Here is a 16,148-nt window from a genome sequence, read left to right as displayed (position 1 = left end):
ATCCATCCATCCGTCCATCTGTCTACCCATCCATCCATCCATCCATCTGTCTACCCATCCATCCATCTGTCCATCCATCTACCCATCCATCATTTATCAGGTCCTTACTCTCCAGAAACGATCCCAAAAACAAGTAGCCAAGTGGGATTCTCTCCCTCCCTCCTAGAGTTCACACTGAGCACTGACGATCTACCATCACTTAAGAGGCCTGGCTCTTACCAAATACCAGAGTTGGGTCAAGCACTTCTTGAACATTTTCTACTTTAATCCTCATAGGAGTCCCTGGCGGTCAATACCCTTACCATCTTATTTATACACAAAGAAACAAACTTGGAAAATCCCATCACTGAGTTGTACTTGGAATGATTCACCAAGACTAGAGCCCTAGGCTGTGTGTCAACACCTTCACTGCCTCTGATACGTTGCCTACAGTGACCCCATTTACTGCAGCGACAAGATGAAAAAAAAAAAAAAAAAAAAAAAGATCTCCCAGTCCAGGCTGTCCTCAAGCTCACCACGTAGCTGAGGATAGCATTGAACTCTGATCCTCCTGCCCTTGCCTTCCAACTGCTAAAACTATAGGTATGCATCCTGCCTGGTGTATGAGGTGCTGGGGTTTGAGCCTCGGCTTTGAATATTCCAGGAAAGCATGCTAATAACTGAACCACGTCTCCAGCTGGATTGACTGATTTTTGTGGTTGGTATTTGTGTGGATGTGTGTGTGTATGTGTGTGTGTGTGTGTGTGTGTGTGTGTGTGTAGTCAACCTCAAGTGTTTTCAGGAGCCAAACACCTCATTGTAGGAGATAGTCTCTCTTGTTGGGACCTTGCTTACCATGCTTAGGCTAGGCCCCAAGGATCCTCTTGTCTTGACCTCTCTGGGACCAGGATTGTAAGCATGTGCACGCACTACCATGCCCAGCTTCTTATGAGTGCTGTAGGCTGTACCCATGTTGGCTGAGCTATCTCTCAATCTGTCTCTTTTTTCTTTTAGGGGATAGGTTGTTTGGTTGTTTTGTTTTTGAGACAGGGTTTCTCTGTGTAGCCTCAACTATCCTGGAAGTCACTCTGTAGACCAGGCTGGCCTAAAACTCATGTATCTGCCCGCCTCTGCCTCCCTGGTGCTGGGATAAAAGGCGTGCGCCACCACACCTAAGGAGTTTATCTCTGAATGGGACTGAGTGAACAGCTGGCATTTCCCAGAGTTAAAAACAGAGCTCCCTCTTACCTGTCCGTCATGTCTCACCTCAAAGGTCATACCCTCAGGGAGGCTGTCTCCACCCTGTTTCCCTACTGCATAGCACTTACCCAAGTCTATAATTAACTTGCTCATGTGTTTACAAACATTGTCTGCTCCCCTCTTCTGATGACAGTCCACACAGAGACCATGTGGCTCATTCACTCCTGTAACAGTACCCATACTTAGCTTGCTAAGTGGCTGTTGAATGCATGACAGATAGTGGCTGATTGATCATAAAGAGATCAAGGACCAGAGAGTACAGATGGAGCTCGCCTGGAGGGAGGCGTATCCTTTCTGAAAAGCAGTATTCCTATTCTTTTGGGCTTACAAGAGGGCTTGCACAACCATCTGTAATGGAATACGATGCCCTCTTCTGGTGCGTCTGAAGACAGCGACTCACATACATTAAATAAATAAAGAGTCCCTGCTGTGTGTGGCCTGGGACACATAAGGTTCAGGGCTCACACCAAGGAAGCACAGGGTTTTGGAGTTGGCAGTAATGACAGCTGTCATGTCTGGAATGCCTACACTGAGGCTGAGTCGAAGCTCCAGAGCTGGGTGTGGCAGCACATGCCTGTGATTCCAGCAGTCACGAGTCTGGAGCAAGAAGATCATGAGTTCCAGCCTGGGCTACATAATAAGGGCTAGTCTCGTCCCCCAGTCCCTAAAGCTGATGACAGTAGCTGTGTGGTGACTTGATTTCAGTCTTAGAGAACCCACATAGAGGAAGGAGAAAAGCAATTCTCCAAAGTCTTCCTTTGACCTCCATGCGTGTGCCATACACACACATGTTCACGTACTTGTGTACACTCACACAAGCACACATAGTCGTGTAATGAGTGCGCAGGTGCACACATCTAGGCTTCAGAGGCAAACTCCAAAGCCTGGTACACCCACAGTGTAGGTTCTTTACCCTCTGATGCCTCACATGTAAAACAGGAATAACAGTAGCAACCATTTTATGGGTCTGTTGGAACAACTAAAAGAACCTAAGAAAATCCCAGCAAAAAATACCAGGTCACTTATCTCGGCACGTGAGCTTAGTATCACACACGCCACCTTTGCAGCGTGTGGTTGAGAGCAACTCCAGGTTTTTCATTTCACCATTGATCCTCACAGTGCCCTTGGGAAGTCAAACATAATTTCCACCCTACAGATCAATATGGCGAGAGTCTCAGTTAGTGAAACTGAGTTGTCTAAAGTCATCCATCCAACTTCTAAATGGTTGAGTCAGACCGGAAAGAGCTGTCTGTCTTTCCAGTTCTCCTGACACATTTCACCGTGTCTAGAGTTTTCCAGAGTCCTCTTACCCATGCAAGCAGCAGCTGATTGGAGCACTTTCCTCTCTGGACCCTGGCTCTGTGCCTTCCAGCCTGGCTAGGAGCTGGCTGGGCTGCCTGGATGTTATAATTGGATTGCATTTCTCTCTCTCTCTCTCTTCTCTCTCTCTCTCTCTCTCTCTCTCTCTCTCTCTTTCTCTCTCTCTTTCTTTCCTTTTTTTTCTTTTTGTTTTTCGAGACAGGGTTTCTCTGTGTAGTCCTGGCTGTCCTGGAACTCTGTAGACCAGGCTGGCCTCGAACTCAGAAATCCGCCTGCCTCTGTCTCCCAAGTGTTGGGATTAAAGGCGTGTGCCACCACTGCCCGGCTGGATTGCATTTCATCTGGTCACACTCATACCATTAGAGACTGCCAGACTCCAGGAAGGCACTGTTAGTGAGGCTAGGGATTAGGTACATTTTATCTGTGCTTTCCTTCTGCTCCCGGATTTGTCTCCTGCAGCCTCAGGCCCAGCACTAGTGCCAGCTCTTAGAAATCCTTTCTAGTGCCCGGCAAGAGACACAAGGAGGCCCTGCTTGCTATTCTTGTGCGCCACCTCGTGGACAATCCAGTTATTGTAGTTTACAGTTGCTGCCAAGCCAAAGTCTGGATTATAGGCAACTGATCTGAATGCAACTCTCTTCTCCGTTACCGTGGAGCATTTTGTGTGTGTGTGTGTGTGTGTGTGTGTGTGTGTGTGTATCTGTCTGTCTGTCTCTGTGTTCATCTGTCTGTCTCTGTGTATGTGTTTGTCTGTCTGTCTGTCCCTGTGTGTGTCTGTCTGTCCCTGTGTATCTGTGTGTGTGTCTCTATGTCTGTATCTGTCTATGTGTGTCTGTCTGTTGTCTGTATATGTGTCTGTCTGCTTCTGTGTCTGTGTTCATCTGTCCGTCTCTGTGTATGTGTCTGTCTGTCTGTGTGTGTGTCTGCCTGTGTTCATCTGTCTGTCTGTGTGTACGTGTGTGTGTCTGTCTGTCCCTGTGTGTATGTCTGTCTGTCCCTGTGTATCTGTATCTCTGTGTGTGTGTCTCTATGTCTGTATCTGTCTCTGTCTATGTGTGTGTGTGTCTGTTGTCTGTATATGTGTCTGTCTGCTTCTGTTTATGTGAGTGTGCATTCCAGCTATAGTTCTTAGACCACTGCTCTCTCCCATCACCACACCTTTGCACTGTTTTCCCAGTGTGACACCATCTGCCACGTGAGCAGGCCTTCCTGTGTAAGGCAATCTTTGACATTCTTTCTGCGTTCCCACCGCATGGTATAGACACTCCACAAAAGCTAAGCTATGGATCCGAGGAATCCAAGCTAGAATTTCGGTATGTGACCTCTGTCCTGACTCAGAGTTTTGATCTTTGCCTGGTCTTAGAGGCTGCACCCTGGTGAGACATATTGTGTGTCCAAGTTGTGTTTTAGAAAAATCTGCACGTGTGGCCAATATTTATAATTGGAAATTTCATAGGAAGAAATAGCAATATCTAGATGCCCCTTGATAACTGGAACCCTGGGAGAGATGGCTCAGCAATGGAGAGTGCTGACTGCCCTTGCAGAGGCGCTCAGTTGCCTTCCCAGCATGGCTTACAAAGTACCTGTGACTCCAGGTCCAGAAGACGCAGTGCCCTTTTCTGGCCTCTGAGTTAGTTCCTGCACATGTATGGTGCATATGAGTTTATCCAGACAAACACACATACACGTAAACTAAGCTAAATAACATCAACAAAGCACATAAAACTGGCGGATTGTGGGTTAGTGAGATGGCAGGGGCGCTTGCCACCAAATCTGACAAACTGAGTTCTGTCCCTGGAACCCACACAGTGGAAAGAGAGAACCAACTCCTATAAGCTGTCCTTTGGCCTCCCTATGTATGGCCAACATATATCCATCCAATCAATCAGATCAATGTAAGGATAATAAGTTTAATACTGGAAGATTGGGGCCAAAGAGATGGCCACGTAAGTCTGGTGCCCTACATTTGAACCTCGGAGTCCACGTAAGGATAGAAGGAGAGAACCAGCTCCACAGAGTTGTCTTGTGACCCTATCATATGCATCCACACATCATGTATGCATGTACACACACACACACACACACACATACACACACAAGCGTGCTCACACATACAAATAATAAAAACCTGGAAAAACCCTGGAGGATAACAGTCAAGCATGCTGACATATCTGTACACTCAGTTACTTAGAAAGCTAAGGCAGTAGGACTTAGATCAGCCAGGGCCTCAGCAGTAAGATCCCTGTGGCAGACCCCCTTAACCCCAGCTATATAGTGAGACTCTGACTCACAAACAGAGAACAACAAACCCTGAAGGATGCACTGGATGTGCATTTTGATGAGGCATTGGTGAGGGCTGGATAGTGTTACCCCTCAGGTAGGCAGGTTGCCTAGTTAGCCACAGTCTGCACTAGCCTTCAAACTGGTGATCTAGCTACCTCTGCCTCTCGGGTCACCACAGCCAGTTCAGAAGACCTGAACTCTGTTTCAGTTGAGACATGATCTCCTGTAGTCCAGCCTGGCGTGAACTCTCTGATCCCGTATCTCCAAGGTTTTCTGGATCACAGGCATGTATCAGCATGCCTGGTTTATGCAACGGTGAGGGATGAACTCCAGGACTTCGTGCCAGTCTCATCCCAGTCTCAGACCTGAATTCTTAACAGTCCACCCATGCACTCTTCCACCTTGACAGCTCCAGCCACAGGGACTCTGGGGATCATTGTTGGTACCCTGTATTGTCTCACATCCGGCATCCAACCATCCAAAAATCCCACTCCAGAATGGATTTCTCAGTGTGATCCTTTTTCCAGCTCTACCTCCATCAAAGTGATCGGAGTCACAGATTATTCCAACACCTCTTAACTGGTCTCTTCCTGCTCTGAGACTTACAATCTGATGCAGGCACCAGGACAAGTCTGGTGAAGTAGTTCCCAAGCCAATGGCTCCAGTTTCTAGAGGATCCATGAGGGATGGGACCCGCCCATGCATCACCTCTCCCCTCTTCCCACTTTGGCTTGTTTGGTTTTCAAGACTAGGTTTCCCTGTATAGCCCTGGCTGTCCTTATGGAACTCAACTTGACCTTGGGCATGGCACTCAGTGTTGGAGTAACAGTGACTGGTCCGCAGTCATGCCTGCAGGTCCTAGAATTTGGAGGTAAGGTAGAGTAGGATTCTTCTCCTACCTGAGGCTTCCCCAGCTGAACAGAGAGCCCCGGCCCCGTTCCTGCCCAACAAGGCCCTTTCTTTTACCTTTCCAGTGAAGGCCTTTTTGGAGAAGAGGTGGTGGATGACCTTGAATCTGCAGAGTCTCTCCTGAAAAGACACAAAACTGGAGATGACGATCTCTTGTAGGCTGGCAGCTCTTGTAGGCTGCTCCGCTGGGAGAGGAGATCCTGGAGCAAGGCCTGCAGGGCAGAGGATGAGGGAACCTGCCTGGGCTGCAGCTGCCAGGGAAAGAGAGGTTGCTAGTCCCTCTCGCCCATCCCTGCCTGACAGAACATTACAAGGGAGGAAACAGATGTCTGCAGAAATGCCACCTCAATGTTACCCTGTAATGCCTAATTACTCCGCTGAGAACCCTCAGTAGGCCTTCTTCCTGCTGTCAAGGCAGGCTCTGGCCTAGGTTCCCAGGTGGGTACATGTATCTGGAGCTCGAGAGACTGAGATGGCCTTCAGCCTCCCCTGCAGGCTACTTAGGAGGTTGGGAGAAGCGCGCACAGGCTTGGGAGGTAGGAGAGTTGAGTTGAGTTGGCAAATGGGACAGTAGGGGACAAGATCAGGTGTGTGCTGCGCCCAAAGCCTTATGAGAAATCAGTGTCCAGGAGGAAAAAAGGACAGAAGGAAAGAAGACCCACCCAAACCTACAACCTCTGGGCTAGTAGCGTGACAAGGTCAGAGGTTAAAAAAAAAAAATCTTCACTTTCCAAAATGCACTGAGCAACTTCTCCTGGCCTTGAATGCCAGGTCCTGTTGCCATTTGTATAAAGTTCCTGATTGAAAGCTGTAGTCCCCCACTCACGTCTTCTAGGATAGTGTAGAACTTACTGCCCTGTGGCATTTATTACACAATAGGGCCCCACAAAAGTTATGTAAAAAGCAGTGTGGTGTGAGGACTGGGCTGGGAGAGACTGCGGTTGTAGAGGGCTTGCCTAGCATGTAAGCCCTAGGATCCACCCCCCAGCACTGTGACGAGAGGTGACAAGGGACAGGAAGAAAGGAGAGGGAGGCAGGGAGGAGGGGGGAGGGGAGAGGAGGAAGGGAGGAGGGGAGATGCCAAGCCTAATGGCCGGAGTTTGGTACCCTGAACCCACACGCCAGGAGACAGACTTGTCCCCTACATACTGTCCCCTGAGCTCCACAAGCTCGCACACTTTTTTTTTTTTTTTTAAAGTTTGTGCATTGAGGCATTTAAAAGATTCTGAAGGTGTGTGTCTGCAGTGACAATATCTACCACAAACTTACTAATGTCAAACATAAACCCCACGAAGTTAGGAGATTTCCCAGTTACAGAGAATGAGGAGGATTTACTGTTTGAAAAATTCTTCTTTTAAAATGAGGGCTCGCCGGGCGGTGGTGGCGCACCCCTTTAATCCCAGCACTTGGGAGGCAGAGGCAGGCGGATTTCTGAGTTCGAGAGTTCGAGGCTAGCCTGGTCTACAGAGTGAGTTCCAGGACAGCCAGGGCTACACAGAGAAACCCTGTCTCAAAAAAAAAAAAAAAAATGAGGGCTCAAGGTCTCTCAAGCTGTCCTCCTGCCTTGGCTGCCCCCATGGCTTAGCTATATGTCCCTGAAATCCTTTGTCTACCATGATAAACATGGCATCTGCATCCTATCTAAGACACACATGTTTTGGGGAGTACCTGGTGAGGGTGGGGAAAGAGAGCAGGCATGGGGTTGAGACCACCACATTCTGTTCCTCTCTGCAGAGGCACAGATCCAGCCCTACTGCCACATAATAACTGTGGGAGCGGGAAAGTCCTTCCTCCCAGGATCCTCTGCTTCCTGGTGGCTTAACCTAAATGCCAAGTAAATACTGATCAATCACTTCTCTTAGTGGAAAAAGTCCAGGCTCGCCCCACCCTGCAGACCTGACGAAGATGGGATGCAGGATGCGTTACCAGGCAACATCACTGCCCGCACCAATGACTTGGTTCATAAAGTGTGGAAAGGCTAAGGAAAGGAAAGGCTAAGAGCAGACTCCAGATAATTAATGGAAAGCCACTTTCAAGCTGCAGATCTCAGCAGTGGTGACTGTTCTTGTTGGACACCAAGGCTTTGCTTACAGGACTGCTGGGGACCCGGGGATCCTTCTAGGCAGGGGTCCTCCCCCATTGTGGCCATCTTTCTGTGTATCTGAGGGGCCAGGGACCAGCTGTGCAGCCTCCACGGAGAACCCCATTTGTTTTTTTGAGGCAATGATCTTGCTATATAGCCCAGGCTGGCCACAAACCCATGACCTTCCGCTCTTTCCAATCGAGTACTGTGTTTACAGCTGTGGGTGCTGTTGTGCCTGGCTCCTGTGAAAGTCTCAGAGCTGAGCGAGGGCTGCATGGGCTGCCAGGGCTGCATGGCTGACATGCTTTCTATCCCTTCGCCGTTCTGGGTGAAGCTGGGGCCATGGGAGTCCAGCAGATTGAGCCAGAAACCCCAGGGTGAGCAACAGAGAAGACACTAACATCTACCTCCAGGGCTGTCTTCACGAAATTCTCTAAACAGCTGCTGGTAAAAGATGTGACAAGCATGGGCCCCCTCCTCTCCAGGCCTAGAAAGAAGTACCTGGTTTTGGACTCTCCCTCTCCTTTCTTCCTTGGTAGAGAGAGACCTGCTTCCGGTTTCCAGTCTGAACAGCCGAGTCCTTTCTCCTTCTTCTTTGCTTTTTCTCTTTCCTCTCTTTCTCCTTTGGTGGTTCTGGGGGAGTCTGAAAACGAAACTGTGGCATTGTGTCCCCACTCAGCACCTTCACAGCACAGACCTGTGTGGCTTTGGTCCCCGGGGAACAAAGGACCGGGACTGGGGGACATCTGCATGCATGCCCACCACATACATGCATGTACACATGTGGACGCATGTGCACACATTCACGAAAACGTGCATATGCACACACACATGTATGTACACAGGAATCTATGCATGCAGATGCATGTGGACACACGTACACATGTGCACACAGAGCTACATATAGAACATGAATATCCCACATGGAACATAGCAGTGTACCCATCTATGGAGAGTCAGGCAGTGTGCACATACATGCATACAAACAGAAACATATACATACACATACACCAAAAATTATATGTTACATATAGATCTTACACCTGTGCACACAACACCGTGAACTCCATGATTCAGGGACCACATACCATCTAGTAAATAACTCAGTGAGCCTACTACTGGTCAGGCATTGCCTCTCCCATATGCTGCCAGGAAGCCCTATCTCCCATGGGTCTTGCCCCCCTCTCACCCAGCAGCCGCTTCCAGTTTTTAATGAGGACTTTGGCCAAGGACACCACCTCCTTGTCTGAGCAGTGCTTGCGGACTCCGTTGACCGCGACTCCGATCCTGGTGGTCTGTGAGGAAAGGGTTAAGAGACCAGCCACTCTTACTGAAGGCAGCAGCCCCAGCTCAACCATTGCTTCCCTCCAATCTCTCCAGGGTCCTTGCCCTGACTCCCAGCAGAGGACATTACCTTGATCATCTATCCTAGAATTAGGCCTTGAGTGGCTACCCTACCTGAGACCCAAGCCTGAGCTGATAGTGGTGGAAAGCTGGAGTGGGGTAAGTGTTCATTGTAGCTAGGACCCTGTACCATTCTCAGTCCACTGGATGCTCTGAGAAAAAGTCGAGACTTGACCTACCACCGACTGCCACATCTTATATCTGTGCTTGTCCTTTAGGACCAGAAGTCTCTGGTAAAGTTTGGGGGGTTTATGGGAAATCTAAGGAAGACTTGAAAACAGGGGGACTTCTCACTCTTCCTGGGTCATGGGCCACTTGCATCTCACAGGCTTTGGATAAAGATTCAAGGAAAGCGCCTTCTCCCTAAACCCAAGGACCCTGACCCCTGAGCCTGGGAAAGAACTCCATGACAGCACCTCACCCTCAGAATCCCCCCTCAGAAACCTCCATGGGGTCTTTCCCGCCCACAGAGCCCCTCCTCCCACCTGTAGCAGCTGGATGGACATCTGGCAACTGTTTAGCTTCTTGAGAAGGTCCAGGGCCCCTTCCTGCAGGAAGTCACAAGAAAAACACTGAGACACAGAAGTTGCCCTGGGCCTCTCTCTGATGGCTGTGGGCTCCTGGGCGGATAGACAGATGTGTGGTTCAAGGACAGGTATGGACACACAGAACTAGAGAGAAGGGAAAGGCTCTGGCCCCAGACCAGTTGGCTAGCTGCATCTCCCACCACCTGTCCTCACTGAAAGCTTGCCTTTTTCCCCTTGCTTCACTTTCTGCCCAGCATGTCCCTGTCCGCATGTGTCTGCCTCAGAATGGGGCCAGTCTGTGCTTACTGCTGGGAACCAACCTGAAGCTTCCAAGCCTCCTCTTGTCTCTCTGCAGGTCTTTCCCTCTCCTACTGTGAGCTTCCAAGGGTAAGGAAGGGGGTTTTGTTTATTTTGTTCCATGTGGGAGGATCGCACTATGTTGCCTAGGCTAGCTTCCTACCTCAATGTCCCAAGCGGCTGGGATTATACAGGCTTGACTACTGCACCTGGCAGTTTCAGGTTTTAGATCAGTTTTATTGAGGTATTACTGACACACAATAAGCCACATGTACTGTTGTATAATTATATGAATCTTTTCTCTCCTTTTTTGTATATATATCTCAGCGTAGTGTGTGCATGTGTTCACAGGTGTGTGGAGGCCAGAGGTTGACATCTGTCTTTCTCCAGCATTCTCTACCTTACATATCGAACAAGGTCTTTCGATTGATCCCAGAGCTGGTGAATTTGGACAGTTTGAGCTAACCGGCTTGCTCTGGGGAACACTTGCCTCTGCCTCCAGCACTGGCTGAGAGTACAAGCAGTCAGCTGATGGGTGCTGGGCATTGGAGTCTAGTCTTCATATATGCACAGCTAATTATGTGTGTGCATATGGATAATTTAAACATTTTCTTTTAAATGTATAGTTTGCCTACATGCATGTATGTGTACACTATGTGTGCCTGGAACCTGTAGAGGTCAGAACAAGACACTGGACTCCCCTGGAGCTGGAGTTACAGATGGATGGGTTCTGGGGACTGAACTGAGTCTTCTATAAGAACAGCCAGGGCTCTTTTTTTTTCCCCCTTCTCCCTCTCACTCTGGCCCCACTCCGCTCGCTCTGGTCCAAAGGTTTTTATTTATTTATTATATGTAAGTACACTGTAGCTGTCTTCAGACACACCATATGAGGGCATCAGATCTCATTACAGATGGTTATGAGCCACCATGTGGTTGCTGGGATTTGAAATCATGACCTCTGGAAGAGCAGTCGGTGCTCTTAACCACTGAGCCATCTCTCTAGCCCCAGCCAGTTGTCTTAATCACTGAGTCATTTCTCCAGTCATATATGTTTTAAATTATGTGTATGATGTACATATATGTCTCTGTGTGCTATGTGCATGTGAATGCAGAATGCCATGTCACCTACAGCTGAAATCACAGGTAGTTGTTGTTAAGGCCTAGGTAAAATGTTAAGGCCTAAGTAAAATGTTAAGGCCTGGGTAACTTACCTGGCTACCCTGCTATTATAAGGAAACTTTCTCATATGTTTCTGCTGTTACTGGGAAACTTTCTAAAGCCAAGATTGATCACATACTCTGTTCTGTTCCCTTGGAAACCAATAATGATAGAAATCAGTAGAACTGCTTTGTACAGTTACCCACAATAAGCTTGGACTGAACCTACCACCCAGCAGCATTTCCTGCACATGTGTATAAGCTTTTATGGTATAAGCTGCCCCTGGGGTGGACCCCAACATAAGAGAGACATCTGCCCCAATATAAAAAAACCATTTGGAATAAGACTTCCATTTTGAGTAGTGGTCAAGTAAAGTTTAAGTTCCCAAGACCTCCCTGGGAACTGACATCCTGCTTGAAAAGAAAGAGACATGTACGTGAGTAACTGACATTTTGGTTTGCAAGTTAGGACATGAATGTTAGACAAGGCAAGTCCCCTGCCACAGCTGAATACCCCAACCAATGGGAGCAGATACGTGTACAACAAAGACATGTTCCTAAGGAAATTCCCTATCCCTAAATCCTGATCAGTGAAATAACTTGGCACAGATGTTTGTGGATTTGGTGAAAACCCTGTAGGATCTTAACTCTGGGTTATGGTTCAGTTTCTGAATCTGAACCTTGACCCTGGTTGACCAGTCCTGGGGAATACGCTCAAAAAACTATCCCTGTCTGACTGAGATCAGTGTTCGTGTGGTTTGTGAGGTGATTCTTGGACCCCAACAATTGTGAGCTGCCCAATGTGGGTGTGAGAAACTGAACTCTGATCCCTTGAAGTGTAATATACTTTCTTAATGTCTGAGCCATCTCTCCTGCTCTTAGGTCTTTACTTTTTTTTGAGACAAGATTTCTCAATGTAGCTCTGGCTGTCCTGTAACTCACTCAGTAGACCAGGCTAGCCTCAAACTCAGATCTGCCTGCCTCTGTTTCTGGAGTGCTGGGATTAAAGGTGTGTTCCACCAATGCCTGGCTCCTGAGTTGGTGCTATAAGAATATTTAAAAATATTTAAGACTATTTTCCCCATGTATTTATGTTGTGGGGGAAAGCAGACCATGTGCCTGCTGAGGTGCACGTGTGGAGGTCAGAGGGCACTTAGTGGAGCTGGTTCTCTCCTTCCACCATGTAGGTCCCAGGTCACCAGAGCCCTGGCCGACTGTCTTGGACTTGCTTTGTACAGGCTGGCCTCAAACTCACAGAGATCCATCTACTTCTGTTTTTCTTTGATGCGTTTTTATATGCACAGGACATGCATGTGTTTATGATGGAGGCCAGAAGTCAACCTGGGGTGTATTTTCTCAGGTACCATTCACCTTGTTTTGTTTTTAAGATATATTTATTATGTACACAGTGTTCTCCCTGCGTGTATGCCTACATGACAGAAGAGGGCATCAGATCCCATTACAGATGGTTGTGAACCACCATGTGGTTGCTGGGAATTGAACTCAGGACCTCTGGAAGAGCAGCCAGTGCTCTTAACTGCTAAGCCATCTCTCCAGCTAGTCACCCTGTTTTCTTGAGACAGTCTCTCTCAACAGGACCAGGTGTTCAATAACTAGGTTAAGCTGGCTCCAGTGGGCCCTAGGGTTCTACCCATCTCTGACTCGGCATTGCAGTGATTACAAGCATTTGCTACCATGTCTGGCTTTCTACATGGCACTGGACTCAGACCCTTGTGCTTATATACCAAACACATTGCTAACTGACTTCTCTCCCACCCTTGACATTTGCTTGTTTTTGTTTGTTTGTTTGTTTGTTTGTTTGTGATGGTGTCTCTTTATGTAGTCCTGGCTGTCCTGGAATTTGCTCTGTAGACCATGCTGCCCTCGAACTCACAAAGATCCACCTGGCTCTGCCTCCCAAATGCCGGGATTAAAGATGAGCATCACCACCACCTACCTCCAATTTTTTAACAGCTCTCAATATGTAGCTCAAGCTGGCCTTGAACTCATGGTCAACCTGCCTCAGCTATACAAATGCAGAGACTAAAAGCTTGTGCTGCCATGCTTGGTCATTTAAAGCATTTTATATAAAAAGTGTGGTATGAGCATCTTTTTTGTTTTCCTAGATTATTATTTCTGAGATCTATCCAGACAGCCTCAGATCAACAGTTCCTTTTGTTTAAGTAGTTTTCTGTCATGCCTATCTGCTTCTCTAACAGTATAAAATACTTAAAAGAGTTCTTAGCAATTAGTAAGAATCCAGTGGATGGGACTTTTGGGTCGTTTCAAGGTGGGACCACTTCAAAGACAGCTCTTATGAACCTTTCCTTTCAAGTCTTTTAGATTTGTTTGGAAACAAGGTCTCCCTAGCTCAGGCTGGCCTTGAACTTATGATCCGTTTGCCTCTGTTTCTAAAGGGTTGGGACTCACCTTTAAGTCTCTGTATGGACAAATACTTTCATTCCTCTGGGGGGAATGAGAACTGCTTTCATCTCTAAGACCTTAGAGTACTGTGTGAGAGCCAGGCGCTCTCTGAGTAAACTTGAAATGAATGAGATTGAAATCAAGTTTGGTGTCTAGAAACCAGCCCTGGCTAACTTGAGATTAGTTCCCTGAGAATCATGAACTAACTATGTCCTGTATGTCCCTTGTCTGCTTCCAGCTATCACCCTCCCCTTGCCAGGCCCTGGACCACGTATGAGCTGTCCTCTCTCAGTCATTAGATTCCCTCAGCACTGAGGTTCATTGTGTTCCCAGAATGGCTCGCAGACAGGGTTGTATGTGAACTTGTAGGCATACAACACTACGCTTAATGTTAACAAAAGGCTTTCCTGTGTGCTGGAAATGCTTCTCACAAGGAGACGGGAGATGGGAAGGTGCTTCAGTGAGAAAATTGTTTGCTTATCATATACAAAACTTAGAGGCCGTCCTCAACACCATATAAACCAAGGTGGTAGTTCACAACTGGAATTACAGATCTTGGGAGGTAGAGGCAAGAAGAACAGGCATTCAAGGTCATTCTCAGATACAGTTTGTGGCAGGCATACTATATATAAGACCCTGTCTCAAAAACAGATAGTGCTGGAGAGATGGCTCACTGGTTAAGGGCACTGACTGCTCTTCCAGAGGTCCTGTGTTCAATTCCCAGCAATCACAGGGTGGCTCACAACTATTTGTAATAGGACCTGATGCCCGTGTCTAAAGACAGTCACAGCGTATTCCTGTATAAATAATTCTTAAAAAAAATAAACAAACAAATCACCCACTCCTCAGAAGGCCCTAGGGAAGTGGGTCCTATTTATGATTCCACTTCTACAGAATTATCAACCCATTTCACAGAAGAGAGAACCAAGAGACTTTGTAAAAGGCCAGTCTGGAACAAACACTGGGCTTGGAGCTTCACATATTGTTTCAAGACATAGATCTACCAATATGTTCACAGTCATGGATACTTCAGAGCAAGTAGTGTCATGTGCTGGCGTAGACTGATAGCCAGTTCTCAAGGAGAGAACCCTGATTCATAGCATCTGCTAGCTTCTGTGGAATAAACACTGTCTCAGTGATGACTCTCAAGCTATCAACATGTTGTCCCTGAACTGGGTTTTCTTTTACGTGTTGTATGTGTGTGCACACATGCACATGTCAAAGCCCACATGTGGAGGCAGGCCCGTGGGAGTCAGGTGTCTCCTTTCACCACGTTTTGGTTTGGTTTGGTTTAGGTTGGGCTTTCGAGAATGTGTAGTCCTGGCTGTCCTAGAACTCACTCTGTAAACCAGGCTGGTCTTGAACTCACAGAGATCCACCTGCCTCTATCTCCCAGGTGCTGGGATTAAAGGCATGTGCCACCATGCCTAGTTCACCACAGGTTCTGAATTCAGTTCAACAGGCTTAGTGCTAAGCACCTTTACCCACTGAGCCATTTTGCTGGCCCAAGGTTTTGTTTTTGTTTTTGTTTTGCCAATCCCTGACCCCTAATAGTGTGTGGGACAGAACTGGCAGGGGAGACCCTGAGCAAGGAGTTCTTTTTAATGATAAGCATATTAATGTTTTTTTTAAGTCTATGTTCAACAGTTTGCAAAATTCCTGAAAATTCCACAGTCAGCATTAAGTCATCTGCAGTTTACCAGCAAGTACATGTTTCTGAATAACTGGGTCATACTGGAATGTAACACTCATAAGCCCATGTTGTAAATGGGCTCATAAAGCCATGTGCCAACCTTGCTAGATGTGCCTCTCTCACTCTGTGGCTATTCTCTGGTGCTGGCATGAAAAGGTGCAGCCTGAAACCCTCTGTATCTCTTCGTCCCTGTATGATGATGTCTAAAGCTATAGACGAGCCTGTTGGCTTTGCATTTCCCTGGGAAGCCGTGCTGTCGGCTTTTGGGGTATCTTTCTGCTTTAACTCAAACTGTAAGAGAACACACAGCACGTGTGTCATACCTGTTCTGTTAGCGTCAGGAGACACGGCCCACATGCCATCAAACAGAAGTTGCTCATTAGACAGCAGTGTGTGGCTCTGTTGATGTGTCATTAGTGTGCACTTAGCTGGTGTGTGTTTGTTTCCTGCAAGCTGTTTAGCCAGTGCGTGCTCACGGTATCTGACACGGCCCTAAGCCATTGAATAAACAAGTTCCAGCCCTGTGCTGCTACGTGGAGGATCTGTCTTATTGCAGGAAGTATGTCTCTTGGACTAACCACCACTGGGCGGGCCCACTTTCACTCAGGCCCGCCTTTCTCAGGCAGAAGGCCAGAGCTCTGTGTCTACCCAAACCCTGCTAGAGTTCAGGCACAGACTTCAGACACAGTTGTGACTCTCTACACAGCTGTGTCCTGTACGGACCCTATGGCCAGCCATGCAACTTTCCTGGAGACAGTCCTGGCCACTACTTGGGATCCCCATCCCCAAGAGGCACTATTTCCTCTTCCCAT

The 16,148-nt window shown here is 47.7% G+C and overlaps 1 protein-coding gene across 2 annotated transcripts in view; it reads right to left on the bottom strand.

The window, feature by feature from the left end:
- Positions 1–16,148, bottom strand: part of Tcea3 (transcription elongation factor A3) — a 31,582-nt gene that overhangs the window by 13,697 nt on the left and 1,737 nt on the right. The window contains exons 2-5 of one of the 2 annotated variants that reach the window (XM_028759932.1): positions 9,724–9,786; positions 9,024–9,129; positions 8,336–8,477; positions 5,809–5,871 (exon numbers count right to left, since the gene is read on the bottom strand). In XM_028759932.1, coding sequence (XP_028615765.1) covers positions 5,809–5,871; positions 8,336–8,477; positions 9,024–9,129; positions 9,724–9,786 — 374 coding nt within the window. Of the gene's footprint in view, positions 1–5,808; positions 5,872–8,335; positions 8,490–9,023; positions 9,130–9,723; positions 9,787–16,148 lie in introns of both variants that reach the window. The other variant, XM_028759931.1, reaches the window with a different exon arrangement.

The sequence above is a fragment of the Grammomys surdaster genome, unplaced genomic scaffold (genome assembly GCF_004785775.1).
Source record: "Grammomys surdaster isolate TR1022 unplaced genomic scaffold, NIH_TR_1.0 126313, whole genome shotgun sequence".
Classification (NCBI taxonomy): Eukaryota; Metazoa; Chordata; class Mammalia; order Rodentia; family Muridae; genus Grammomys; species Grammomys surdaster.
This window is presented reverse-complemented; position numbering and strand designations above follow the sequence as displayed.